Source organism: Callithrix jacchus, chromosome 19 (assembly GCF_049354715.1).
Source record: "Callithrix jacchus isolate 240 chromosome 19, calJac240_pri, whole genome shotgun sequence".
Classification (NCBI taxonomy): Eukaryota; Metazoa; Chordata; class Mammalia; order Primates; family Cebidae; genus Callithrix; species Callithrix jacchus.
Window position 1 is genome coordinate 49473247 of NC_133520.1, and position 15110 is coordinate 49488356.

The 15110-nt window shown below is 34.8% G+C and overlaps 1 protein-coding gene across 1 annotated transcript in view; it reads left to right on the forward strand.

The window, feature by feature from the left end:
• LYST (lysosomal trafficking regulator) overlaps positions 1-15110 on the forward strand; it is a 217894-nt gene that overhangs the window by 64046 nt on the left and 138738 nt on the right. The window contains exons 7-11 of the mRNA XM_002760888.6: positions 806-967; positions 2415-2571; positions 4088-4314; positions 4801-4867; positions 14104-14213. Of these exons, the coding sequence (XP_002760934.3) occupies positions 806-967; positions 2415-2571; positions 4088-4314; positions 4801-4867; positions 14104-14213 (723 nt within the window). The remainder of the gene's footprint in view (positions 1-805; positions 968-2414; positions 2572-4087; positions 4315-4800; positions 4868-14103; positions 14214-15110) is intronic.

Genomic DNA, 15110 nt, shown 5'->3' on the forward strand with positions numbered 1-15110 from the left:
GCTGTTGGCTGCCCTGCCCAGATCCCCTTTACCAAACTGATCACCTATTCATCATCTGCTGCATCAGCACCCATCTTCTATTGCCCTTGACTGATGGGAGACACCTCATAGGGAGATGCCTGGGAAGGAGGCTCATAGCTAATGGCTGATAGATGTGGCTCTGAGAAGTGGGGACAATCCCTGTGGTGCACTTCAGGCTCCAGAGCTTCCCAGGAAATGAGGCTGGAACCAGACTTCTCCTAAAATGACATCTTTGTCCATATTATTCCCCTAACCTCTTCTCCTTTCCCTTGCATCCTTACAGGTTTTCTCCTGAGATTATTTCTTAATTAAAAAGGAATCTAGGGACCTGGAATATGACAGACCTCGTCTATCCTTACTAACTGAGCCCTAACTTCAGTCAGCTAACAGGCTCTTCCTACTTCAGTTCTAGCCTCCATGTTGCCTTCTCTCTAAAGAATCCTGAATTTCCACATTTGAAATTCACACACTTTAACACAGTGTAAAAAACTCTTCAGTCTTGCTTTAACTTCCTTGCTTAGCTTCCTTTCCTGCCATTCTTTACCATGCTGCAATGAAAACCAAGTAAGATGAACTAAGTATTTTATCAATAAAAATGTTATTAATTTTAACAGTAGGATGTTTGTATAAGGGCTAGATATTTATTTATATAATCATTTTACTTTCATATCAACTGCAAATAAATGAATTAGCTTTATACTTAGTAAATATTAATATGTTTATTTTTTCACTATTTAGTTTTTAAAATAGTTATTAATATTCTTAGTCTCTTGTTTTACCTTAGAACTTGTCTGTGGAAAATATATTATTTGAAATGAGGGACCATCTTTCCCAGTCAAAGGTGATTGAAACACAATTAGCAAAGCCTTTATTTGATGCCCTGCTTCGAGTTGCCCTCGGGAATTATTCAGCAGATTTTGAACATAATGATGCTATGACTGAGAAGGTATGAATAACACATATGGTTGTGTTCTTTGGGTATGACCAGCAGAGGCGGAAGTGTGGGATGAGACTAGGATGTTGATGAGCATAATTAGAGCATATGGACTAGGACTTGGTCAGATGAGTTCAGTGGATCATATATCCATCACATGGACATATGATGGGATAGACAGTATTTTGTCATTGCCCCGTCTTATACGTAACAAGCAAGCAATATGATATGCTTTTCCTTATCTAATCTGGAAATTTACTGAGAATTACTTCAGTTAAGACAGAAATATATTACTTAATTTGGTACATTTTACATATATCTGATAGTTTATTAAATGCTAATTCAGGGATGGGTGATGATTTACCTATCCTATCTGTCTATTTCTTTGTTGGTGTAGCTAATATTTCCAGAACCCTCTACTCACATTGATTTTAAATCATTCAACATAAAAATGACTAGTACTTACATAGAAAATAGCAATCACAGTGTTCTGGTTGTTTAATATTTTTTCCTAAAACAACTATTTTAATTTTCTTTCCTAAAGTTATGTGGTGCATAATTAGCTCATTTCCCTATCATTTTAAGTTTCTTTTAACTTTGTCATCTGTCCTTTATTTTTTATATAACTTCTCTTTTAACTCCTTGATCTAGTCATATATGATATTGTATAAGTTTTTTAAATAATATTTTATGTTACTATTTGCCAGAACTTAAAAACATGCTGAAATAGCTATTAATACCTTCATCATATTATTGAATTGATTAACTGTAAAACGTTAAAATACCTACTTTATTCTTCCTTTTATTGTTACAAAGATGAAGTATTCTGAGCTTCTTTAAGTGAAAATATGTTTTCTAAAATCAAGGTATTAGTGGAATTTTTATAAGAAATGGAAATTTCTTCCTTTCTTACACAGGAAGTTAATACTGGAACTCTCAACTTCTGAGATGCTTGTTATGAAGACAGTTGCATTCTGAGATCTTTTAATTAATCCCTTTGGAAAAAATGTCATGTCTCCTCTAGTTAGCTAATTTATGAAGCATTTATAAAAATCCTTATGAAAAAATATTTTTCATTAACAAATATGCACAAATAATATATATTATTAGTATTAAATTGTATGAAGTATAATTTCACCACATTGTGCTTTTTAGTCATTTCTTATTGTATAAATAGAATGAAATTTCTTACAGAGATTTATTTTTTACTTTAACTGAAATGACCTATAACTTACTATGTTACAAACACCCTTTTTTGAGGTATTAAGTTGTCTGAGAGGATATGGGAAATTTTGCTGAGTGAATTTCATAATTTATAATGATTCATATTGAATACTAAGTTTTTTTCTTCAAGAAAATATTGAAACTGTCCTTAACATGACTTTTGAGTAGTAAGTATTGTATTACTAAAAACAAGCAAATGTTACAACTTTTACCTTTGAATTACACTGGTTTATAGAGTCATCAGTCTGCAGAAGAATTGTCATCCCAGCCTGGCGATTTTTCAGAAGAAGCTGAGGATTCTCAGTGTTGTAGTTTTAAACTTTTAGTTGAAGAAGAAGGTTATGAAGCAGATAGTGAAAGCAATCCTGAAGATGGTGAAACCCAGGATGATGGTAAAATATTATCGAAGTGCTTGTGATTAGATCTGCAGTCCGGATCATTAAATAGCAAAATGGTTCATAATAATACCACTTTCGAATTTTTGTATTGCCTTACAGTTTAACAAGTGCAATACATTATCATTTTATTAATAAAATGATATTTCATTGTGTGGCATTCACAACAGTCTGGCATTCATATATGCAACAGTGTGATATAGTTTGTTATCACAAACATCGTCTGAGTGCCTCAGGACGTGAGGTGAAGGACAAAGTCCCCAATTTCATATATTCAAGTATGAAAGACAATAAATACTAGAAATAGATAATAAAATAGAGGTAGATAAACTGGGTGATGTCATAATCGTGACTGGGTGGTGAGGGAAGTCCTTTCTGAAGAGGCAATGTTTACATTGAGGACTAAATGAAAACAAGCTAAGCAGACAAACTCTGGCAGGAAGAGCATTCAGGCAGTTTGTTATAAAGAATACATAATACAAGGAATTCAGACACCTGTCTGTGACAGCCAAGCATAGATTTTTTTCTTAGTTTACCACAGCTCAATTTGTCTTTAGGATGGAACTCTATTGCCTATGATTCTTTCCCCCTTTGTCTTTGGATTTTAAATGGGTAAAATGGAAAAGATGGGTTGATTAGAGCCATGAGATTTCTGGGAAGACTCCATCTTTCTATATACTGGCCTTGTGAGTGTCCCCAGTACTGCTAGTCTTTACTGAGTTCACAGTACTGTATCTTCCTCATAGTCACTTTTTCTCTCTTATCTAGTGAATGGGAATATCACGGATATCTTTAAAGGACTTGATGGACCCATGACTGGTGCTTTTTGAAAAACTATTGGTTTATTAATTTTTTGTAATAGTACAGCTTGCTATAGTACAGATTTGACTTTATAATTTTGGATTTCCTTCTTTTTTATGTTTGCTAAGTAGATCTCAATCTAAAGAATTCTGGTCTAGGTAGAAATTTATAAATTTCTTAACTATATCAACATTTTATTAAGAGCACAGGAGTCTTAAAAGATCATAAATGTCAAATTTTCCAAAATGCAATATTCAATGAGATAGGGTCTGTTTCTCACTTATGAAGAAGGCAAAATTGATAATTCACCCAACCAATAGCCAAGCCTACGATTTTCACAAAGATTTGGGTAGCCAAATTGAATTGCTCTGTGATTTAGTTATTTGGGGTGGGAGGTCAGGACGTTTGAATGGGTTTTTTTGTATATTGCTGTGTCAGTGGAATATGTTAAATCTGTATCATATGTTTGTAAAAACTTCTGTTTATTTGTAAAATTTGTAGTTCTATTGAAGATGAAAATTGCTTTTAAGGCAACTTGTCTTCAAAATATCTGTATCATAGTCAAAAGCTGTGTTGTAGGAAAAGATTGGAAAAGGTTTTGTGAGCATCCTCTGAATAGTACTTTTGCCACTAGATCTTCTAAAGGATTAATAATGTTTGAAATATTTCGTGTTTAGGGAATAAAAATAATCTTTTGTTTTTCTCTTTGTAGGGGTGGACTTAAAGTCTGAAACAGAAGGTTTTAGTACATCAAGCAGTCCAAATGACTTACTCGAAAACCTCACTCAAGGGGAAATAATATATCCTGAGATTTGTATGCTGGAATTAAATTTGCTTTCTGCTTGTAAAGCCAAACTTGATGTGCTTGCCCATGTATTTGAGAGTTTTTTGAAAATTATCAGGCAGAAAGAAAAGAATGTTTTTCTACTCATGCAACAGGTAAAAAATTCATTTAGTTATATGTGATCAATATTTATCAGACTTATGCTCCAATAACAGCTCCTTATGTATAACCCAACTTTTCTGAAAATTATTTGAGGTGATTACTTATCTTTTCTGGTACCTCAGGTGTGTTTTTACCTAAAAGTAGAATTCCAAAATCTTCTAATTTCATAGTTTCCTAAAGTAGCATAAAAAAAATCAATGTCCTTTGCTAGCCAGTAGTAAATCCTCATCTATTTCTGAGAATGGGTAATATTTTTAAAAATGCATTTAATTTTAAAATATGCTCATTGTTTTGAAAAATCAGAAAATTTAAAAACAATGTAAAAAGAAAATTCCTACACATAGTATTTTTAGTCACTTTTAAATACTTATATACATACATAGTAGATACCCTCTCATATAATTTATTATGACATTACAGTTGTTTCATGTTTCTGTGAGGTAAGTAATTTAATTTTGTATGTTTTTTTAAATCTTCAGGGAACTGTGAAAAATCTTTTAGGAGGATTCTTGAGTATTTTAACACAGGCTGATTCTGATTTTCAAGGTGAGTTGAAACTGTTGGTTTTAAACTATAGCTCTGAAATTATTTTATGAGAAAAGTTGATAATAATGGCTTCTGGCTGGGTGTGGTGGCTCATGCCTGTAATCTTAGCACTTTGAGAGGCTGAGGTGGTAGGCAGATCACTTGAGCCTAGGAGTTTAAGACCAGCTTGGGCAACATAGAGAGACCCTATCTTTATAAAAATTAGGTGTGGTGAGACATACCTGTAGTCTCAGCTACTCAGGAGGCTGAGGTGGGAGGATTGCTTGGGCCCCGGAGGCCAAGGCTGCAGTGAGCTGTGATCGTGCCACTGCACTCCAGCCTGGGTGACAGAGAAAGACCCTGTCTCAAAAAAAAAAAGCTTTCCACTGGCATAGTGCTCTGTGGTTTCAAAAAAGTGTCTTTTTATGCATCATCTCATTTGTTCCTCAGACCCACACAATGAAATAGACAAGAGTACAAGTATGTTTATAGATAGGAAAATCTTGATTCCAAGGAATTGAGTTGTTTAGGGTCAGGCATAGAAGTGCATTGTGGGGACTATAACCCAGTCTAACGCTATGTTATTGCCATATCTCATATTGATTATCTACTCTGTACTTGGTACTTCCTCAGACATTCAAGAAATTCGTAATGAAAGTATACTAATTTTATAAGATTGCTGATCACAAGAAATCTAAATTGTAGTTGGAGAATTGAGGCTAGCATAGGAACGCGAGACATTAATTTGGATTTGTATCATGTTTTCTCTTGATTAAATTTAGGTTATACATTTTTGGCAGGAATACTCAGAAATGATATTGGGTCCTTCTGAGTGCATCATATCAAAAGGATTTATGATATCCTGATCTTATTACTGGTGATAGTAACTTTGATCCTGTGGTTAAGGAGGTGTTTGCCAAGTTTCTCTATTGTAAAGTTACTATTTTCCCTTTATAATTAAGATCTTCTGGAGAGATAACTTGAGACTGTGTAAATGTACTTTTTCTCATCATTCTTTAATCTACTAATTTTAGTATTATGGAAAAAATATGAAAGTATGATGATTCTTGACAGAAACAGTTAATCCTGTGATATTTGCCAAATAGTGATTTTCTATTTCCATCATTCCTTCTACATTTATTACCTGGGTTTGTACTGTAAGGAAAAGCCTTCTTTTCTTATTCATTTACTTATTTAGTATGTGGATGTGTTTTTATTTATTTTGCTAGGCACTTAGAACCCTTGTGATCTGAATTTGTGTTTCCATCTTAACTCTGAGAAATTATGTTCCATTATTTAATAACAGCTTTACTGGGATATAATTACCATACCATAACATTCACCCATTTAACGTGTATAGTTCAGTGTTTTGTAGTATGTAGTATATTTACAGAGTTATGCAACCATCACCACAATTAATTTTAGAACAATTTCATCACCCCCGAAAGAAACCCTGTACTCTTTAGCAGTTACTGCCTATTGCCCCTTGACCCTTCCCTGCATGGATTTTTCTGTCCCTGGCAATCACTCATCTACTAACTGCCTCTATAGATTTGCTTCTTCTGGATGTTTTCCCATATAAATGGAATATGTGGTCTTCTGTGACTGGTTTCTTTCACATAGCATAATGCTTTCAACCTTCATATTGTAGCATGTTTCAGCACTTTAATTCTCTTTCTAATCATTTTTTAATTTTTTTTTTGTTTGTATGGATTCCTTTTTTCAGTTGTTTTGTGTTGTTGTTTTTTGGAGATAGAGTTTTGCTGTCACCCAGGCTGGAGTGCAGTGGCACGATCTCGGCTCACTGCAACCTCCGTCTCCCAGGTCAAGCTATTCTCCTTCAGTTTTTATTAATAGACTTTATTTTTTAGAACAGCTTTAGATTTACAGAGAAATTGAACAGCTATTATAGAGTCCCCTCATTACACCCCTCCCTGCCAGCTTCTCCTTTTAACATCTAACTTTTTATGATGTGTGTATTATAATTAATGAACTTATATTGATGTGTTATTATTAACTGAAGTCCATAATTCAGATTTCTTACGTTTTTACCTAATGTCTTTTTTCTGTTCAAGGATTCTATCCAGGATAATACTACATAATAGTTAGTTATCATGTCTTCTTGGGCACCTCTTGACTGTAACCGTTTCTCAGACTTTCCTTGTTGTTGATGGCCTTGACAGTTTTGAGGGGTACTGATCAGGTATTTTGAGGACTATCCCTGTAATAGAATTTGTTTGACATTTTTCTCATTGTGCTATCTTATTGTGATTTTGATTTGTATTTTCCTAATGATTAGTGATGTTGAACCTCTTTTCATGTACTTATTGGCCATTTGTATATCTGGTTTGAAGAAATGTCTATTCTTTTCATGTACTTATTGGCCGTTTGTATATCTGGTTTGAAGAAATGTCTATTCAAGTCCTCTGCTTAAGTTTGACTTGGATTGTTTTTTTTTTTTATTGTTGAGATTTAGGAGTTCTCTATATATTCTAAATATTGATTCCTTATCAGAACATGATTTGTTAATATTCCCTCCCATTCTGTAGGTTGTCTTTTTACTCTATTGATAGTATCTTTTGATACACAAAAGTTTTTCATTTTGAAGTCCAGTTTATCTATTTTTTTATTTAGTTGGCAGTACCTTTGGTGTCATATCTAAGAAATCATTGACAAATTAAGTATTATGGAGTTGCTCCCCCTAAGGTTTCTTCTTAGAGGTATATAGTTTTATCTCTTACATATAGGTCCTGAATTAGTTTTGAGTTAAATTTTGTATATGCTGTAGGATAAGGACCCAACTTTATTTATTTTGCACGTGGATATCCAGTTTTCTCAGCACCATTTGTTGAAGAGACTGTCCCTTCCCCATTGAATGGTGTTGGCACCTTTGTCAAAAGTCACGATTACACTAGGAGTATACGCTTTTGGGAGAAAGATCACAGAGGCAAAATGCCATTGTCATTAAATGATATCAAGGGTACATATTGTCAACATGATTTATAATTGTTGATGTTGACCTTGACCACTTGCATTAAGTAGTGTTTATCAGGTTTCTCCACTATAAAGTTACTTTTCCCCTTCCCTGCTTCTTTTCCTTTGTGGCTGAAATAACATTCCATTGTCTGGATATACTACATTTTATTTATCCATTCATTCGTTGATGGACATTTGGGTTGTTCTCCTTTTTTGCTATTATGAATAATGCTGCTATGAACACTCGTGTACAGTTTTTTGTGTGAACATATGTTTTCATTTCTCTTCAGTCATTTCTTTTGAATCATATAGTAACTCTGTGTTTAATCATTTGAGAAACTGACAGACTGTTCTCCAAAATGATTATACCATTTTATATTCTTACCATCAGTGTATAAGGGTTCTAATTTCTTTACATCTTTGCCAACACTTGTTATTATATGCCTTTTTAATTATATCTATCCTAGTAGATATGAAGTGGTATCTCATTGTGGTTTTGATTTGTATTTTCCTAAAGGCTTGTATTATATATACCTTCATGTGTGCCTTGGTCTTTTTGGTACTACTATAACAGAATACCACAGATTGAGTGATTGATAATGAACGGAAATTTATTTTTCTCACAATTCTGGAGACTGAAAGTCTAAGATCAAAGTGCCAGCATCTGGCTAGGGCCTTCTTGCTGCATCCTCACATGGCAAAAGGCAGAAAGGAAGAGAGGCAAAAGGGGCTGAACTCTCCCTTTTATAAGGGCATGAATCCCACCCATGAGGGCAGACTCCTCATGACCCAGTCACCTCCCAGAGATCTTATCTGTTAACACTACGACAATGACAACCAAATTTCAACAGATATTCACACTATAGCAGTGTGCTTATTAGCTATTTGCTAATAGTTTTGGAGGGGAGATCTATCCAAGATGGCCGACCACTAACAGCTCAGGATTGTAGCTCCCAGTGAAAGCTCAGAGAACGAGACGACGCCACATCATTAGACGAATTTTCGTCACTCACCGATTAGCCGACTCCCAGTGGAGGAGCCCCACGGGTCGCCAGCGTGACTCTTGTGGCCGCTGCAGCGGTTTTGCCGGCGTCTCGGCGCAGCAGCTCTTCACGCAGAGCCAACGGGACCGCTTCCCCTACTGACCAGAGTTTGGAGCTCCGGGAAGTCAGAGCCGCTTGTTGCGGACTCAAGAGGGAAGCCAGACCAGAGATTCCCGGGCAGAAGAGCACCATCAGTCTCACCGCTGCTATTTAGGCTGCCACAGTGGGTGGCTCGGATCCCAGCACTGGGAATCAGTAAGTCGGACGTCGACTCAGAAAACTAATTAGAAAGGCAGTTCATCTAAAATGAAGGGAAAAAAACAGCCTAAGAAGGCCGAGTATACTCAAAATCAGAACCCATCAGCAACGGAACAAGCCCTGATGGAAAAGGACTCATCAGCAACCGAACAAGCCCTGATGGAAAAGGACTCATCAGTAATGGAACAGGCCCTGATGGAAAAGGACTGTGTTCCATTATCTGAAGTAGGCTTTAAAAGGTGGATGATAAGAAACTTCTGGGAGTTAAAGGAACTTGTTCTAACCCAATGTAAAGAAGCTAAGAACTTGGAAAAAAGGTTCGATGAAATGTTGAAAAGAATAGACAATATAGAGAGGAATACAAATGAACTTATGGAGTTGAAAAATACAACACGAGAACTGAGTGAAATATGTACAAGCTTAAACAGCCGAATGGATCAAGCAGAAGAAAGGGTATTAGAGGTCGAAGACCAACTTAATGAAACAAAACGACAAGACAAGAATAGAGAAAAAAGGATAAAAAGGAATGAGCAAAGTCTCCAAGAAATATGGGACTATGTGAAAAGACCTAATATACGCTTGATTGGTGTACCTGAATGTGACGGAGAGAATGAAGTCAAGCTGGAAAATACTCTCCAGGACATTATCCAGGAAAATTTTCCTAATTTAGCAAAGCAGGACACTATTCAACCCCAGGCAATACAGAGAACACCACAAAGATATTCCTCAAGAAGACCAACCCCAAGGCACATAATCGTTAGATTCACCAAGATCGAAACGAAGGAGAAAATATTAAGGGCAGCCAGAGAGAAAGATCAAGTTACCCATAAAGGTAAGCCTATTAGGCTTACAGCAGATCTCTCAGCGGAAACCCTACAAGCTAGAAGAGAGTGGGGGCCAATATTCAATATACTTAAAGAACAAAACTTTCAGCCCAGAATTTCATATCCTGCCAATTTAAGCTTTACATTTGAAGGAAAAATAAAATCTTTTAGGAACAAGCAAGTACTCAGAGATTTTATTACCACCAGGCCTGCTTTACAAGAACTTCTAAAAGAAGCATTATACACAGAAAGGAACAACCAGTATGATCCTTTCTAAAAATACACCAAAAAGTAAAGAGCGTTAACATAAAGAAGAATTTTTATCAACAAAAGGACAAAATAGCCAGTTAATATCAAATGGCAGCAACCCTAAAGTTAAATCAACCAAATCTCCCAATCAAAAGATACAGACAAAATCCAACGGTATATCCAAAGATATACATAGACTCAAAATAAAGGGTTGGAAAAAAAAAAGTACCAACCAAATGGAGAGCAAAAATAAATAAATAAAAAGCAGGAGTTGCAATTTTCACATTTGACAAAATAGATTTCAAAGCTATAAGGATACAAGGGTAAAAGGATTAATGTAACAATAAGAGATCTTAACACCCAGATACATAAGACACATAGATTTAGATTCAACGAGACAACAAATTGATAACAATATCCAGGATTTGAACTCAGAGCCAGAACAAATAAACACAATAGAGGTCTCCATTTTAAACACATAAAATATGCATTAACCACTTTAAACACTCAAAATATTGATCGGCCATTATTGAAACCCATTTTAGGAATGAAGTAATATTCCTTTTTCCCTCTTTTTCTTTTTTTCCCCTTCTTTTTCTCTTTTTCCCTAAAAAAAAAAAAAAAAAAATGGGGTTTCACCATGATGGCCAGGCTGATCTTGAACTCCTGACTTCAGGTGACCCACCCACCTCAGCCTCCCAAAGTGCTAGGATTACAGGTGTGAGCCACCTTGCCCAGCCAAGGACGCATAAAAAAAAAAAAAAAAAAAAAAAAGAGAAAGAGCGAGAGAGAGAGAGAAAGAGAGGGAAGGAGGATGAACGAACCTAGCAAGTGCCTGATTAATGGAAAACATATAAATAAAGAGGGAAAATTATTTCCACCCTAGAATTTGATATCTAGCCAACACTATCAATCAAAGGGAAGGTAGAATTTTCAGATGTATACAGTCTCAAAAATTTAACTACCCCACACCCTTTAAAAAGGTAATAAAAGACATACTTCACTAATATGAGAGTGTAAACCATGGCAGAGGAAAATGCAAGACCCACAAAACCAAAAACTAGCATAGGGGAGACAAAGGGAAAAAAAAAGAAAAAAAAATAAATAAATAAATAAATAAAAAATAAAAAGATAGTTTTTGAGGGGACAGATATTTACACCATAGCAGTGTGCTTATTAGCTATTTGCATATTTTCTTTGGATTTCTTCAGAGAAATGTCTATTCAAATCCTTTACCCATTTTATATTGGTGATTTGTGTTTTGATTATTGAATAGTAAGAGTTTTTTATGTATTCTGCATGCAAGTTCCTTTTCAGATATGTGGTTTGCAAATATTTTCTCCCATTCTTTTGTGCTGTCTCTTCACTTTCTTAATGGTTTACTTTGAAGCACATTTTAAAGGATTTTTATGAAATCCTACTTGTCTATTTTGACTTTCTTTGCTTTGCTTTTAGTGTCATATCTTAGAAGGTCTAATACAGAATCATGAAGATTTATTATTTTAAAAAATAATTTTCTTCTCTCCATATTCTCTCCTCCTTTTTTCTTCCATTCTAATTGTAATCTTGAGCCTTGCCAGTTGATCTTGCATGTATTTTATCTTTCCTGTCATACTGACTGTGTCTCTGTTTTTATGCTACATTCTGAGACATCTTTTCAATTCCATCCCAACCTTTTATTTAATTTTTGATTTTGGTAATTTTCATATTTAAGAGCTCTTTTTTTGTTTGATTGTTTTCTGGTTATTTCTTTTTCATATAAGATTATAATATATCCTTGTATATATTTGGTTATAGTAATAAATACCTTAAAGTTTCTTCTGTCCCCAAATTATCTTTTTCCTCTGGGGTCAGTTTGTCTGTTTTTTGTTTTTTAAATATAGTTTTTACTGCTTTAGGTTGCTAATTCCCTAATATTTTATGAACTTTTTAGCCCATTTATATTTAATGAAGCTGGTGGAGATTTCCTCTAATATTGTGAAAGTTAATGTGTTTTCATTTTTGGCCTCTTTCATGGGTGGGTAGGATGTTGAAGAGCTCTGTGTGAATGTGCCAGTGGGTAATTAGGGGCTTCCCAAATACCCTAATGAAGAGAGCTTTAGTTTGGGGGAATGTTAGGGATACTATTACCCTACATGGCAGTTTGCATACATTAGAAAAATGCATCTTCCACATATGGAACTTGGCTAGCATATAGTGTTTTTGAGCTGGGAAAAAAAGGCATCACTTTCTTGATCCAGGCAACACAGCCCAAAGCCAGAATGTATGGCTTGGCGCACAGCATTCAGGCTTTATTTTAGTCTCCACTTTCCCGTTGGTTAGGCAGTTTGTTCAGGCTGCAGACTGTACAGCTACGCTCAGTAGCCATGATGCTAAAAGCCTGTATATGCCTGAGCTTTTGCCTGGTAATCCATTTCGTTTCTTTAGAGAAGAGTTATCAGGTTTGGACCTAAAAGTGAAAACTGAACTATCTGTGCTCTGTACTGAGGACTAGGAGAGAAGTGGATATTCACAGAGAGACCTTTCATTAAGGTCATTTCATTATTTTTAAATCTCTTACTAGATGTGCCCCAACATATTTTTGCTGTTACTGGTTTTTTTTATAATTCTGTACTCTAATGTCATGAGTTTTCAGTAATACACAAAAGCACGTATATATTCATTCCCCCATTTTTAACTGGAACCTGTCAGTTTTGAACTGGAAAAAAAATATCTAAGCACACACACTTCGATCATATTACTTTCCTACTTAAAAACTTTTAATAGATTCATGTTACATGCAGGATAAAGTCCACACTATTTTATAGTCTCATTGCAAGTAGTCTCTCCAGATACATGTATTACTTTGCTACTGTGTCAGCTCATTGCTTCTACAAAATGTGTTGCTTAAATATGGCTTCTATTCTCTAACCTCCCAGTCTTCCAAAACTACCAATCTTTTAAAACTTATCTCAAGGTTTTAAATCAAGATTATTTCTTTCAGGTAAAAGTAGAAATAACATTTACTTTGTAAGGTTTTTCATTTTGGGTGAGGATCAGCTGAAATAAAGCGTGTAAAAATACTTCGAACACTATAATGTGCTCTCCAAATATTAGTTATTATTTTGCTCTAAAGAACTCTATGAATTAGTGTACCACCATTTATGTTTTATGCTAAACCTATGATGGAATAAAGAAAATGTTCAAACCAGTTTGTGATATTTACGTACGTAAATCATCTTTAATATTTCCACTTCTTGTCATCTAATTTTGTACCTAAAGAGTGATAGTTATAATTTAAACATTTTCAAGATGAGAAGATAGCAGACTATGTTATGGTGTAGGGGTATCAGCTTAACAAATATTGTATTTTAAAGAATGTCCTTAGTTTACTTTTAGCTAACCAATCTTTAAGAAAAGTGGGCCGGGTGCGGTAGCTCACTCCTATAATCCTAGCACTTTGGGAGCTCGAGGTGGGTGGATCACCTGAGGTTAGGAGTTCGAGACCAGCGTGGCCAACATGGGAAAACTCTGTCTCTACTAAAAATAGCAAAATTAGCTGGACATGGTGGCACGCACCTGTAGTCTCAGCTACTCAGGAGGCCGAGGCAGGTGAATTGCTTAAACCAGGGAGACGGAGGTTTGCAGTGAGCTGAGATAGCGCCACTGCACTCCAGCCTGGGTGACAGAGCCAGACTCTGTCTCAAAATAATAATAATATTAAAAAAGTATTTTTTGTTTTTTTTTTATGTTGATTTACATTTAGTTATATTGCTATTTCTTCAGCAAATGTTGTGATTGCTATACTAGATTTTTTATAATCCATTCAAAAAGTGACAGTAGCATTCTACCTCTTATGGTGAAATTGCTTATTCTGTTCCTTTAATTGTGCACGAGCTTTAATTTTTTTCCTGTTTCTTTAATTTAGCATGCCAGAGAGCATTGGTGGATCTTCTGGTATCTTTGATGAGTTCAAGAACATGTTCAGACGAGCTAACCCTTCTTTTGAGAATATTTCTGGAGAAATCTCCTTGTACAGTAAATATGCTATAATTTTTACATTTTTCACTGATATTCTTTTACTTATTAATAGAATGTATTTTTTAAAGTATTCAAAAATGTTACTAAGCTCTTTCTTTTGATGCGACAGTTGTTATAGCCAATTTCATACTATTATGTGTGAAGTACTTAATTATTTGCATATATTTTAACCGTTTCACTTCAATTTTGATTAACCAGATATATCACTGGGATTAAATTCCCCTTACCCACCCCATCCCCAATTTTTGTGCTTCAGAAAAGTTGAGTAGTTTTAATTACTGAAGAGAACTTAATAATGAATGGCTAAACCATCTTGGGGATTATCCTTTTAAAAAAATATATTATCCACTGTACTCTTCAATTATTGTCTATACTTCCTCTTCCCGTTGGTGTGACTTAGTGGCTTTTAAACTATTCTTTGCTAGGAAACCTATTTTTAGAATGAAATCTTGAGTAGTAGCATATGCAAATAAAACAGAAAACTTTGAAGCTGCATTGTAGTGGGACTGGATGTTCCAGAGTCCTGCCCGCTTAATCACCCTGCTCCAGTCCCAAGGTTCCTGAGGGAGCTCTGTGGAACATGGGTTAAAAACCACTAATGTAGATCGTTGAAAACTGACTGCTATGTTTGTGGAATGCTTTTTTATTACTTCTTCTGAGTATATTTGTCCTTATCATAATCAACATTAGATATTATTTTAAGCATGAGTAGGACATTTCTTTTTTACTTTTTTCCTTCTCTCTCCTTAATCATTGTTTTTGTCTTTAATTACATGCTGATTTCATTTTCTGTAAATTCTACATTTCAGTTTAACCAAAAACTTGTAACATAAATAGAAGCTTAAAACCTTATTTCAGTTTGCCAAACACAGATGAAAGAAAATTTACTTGATA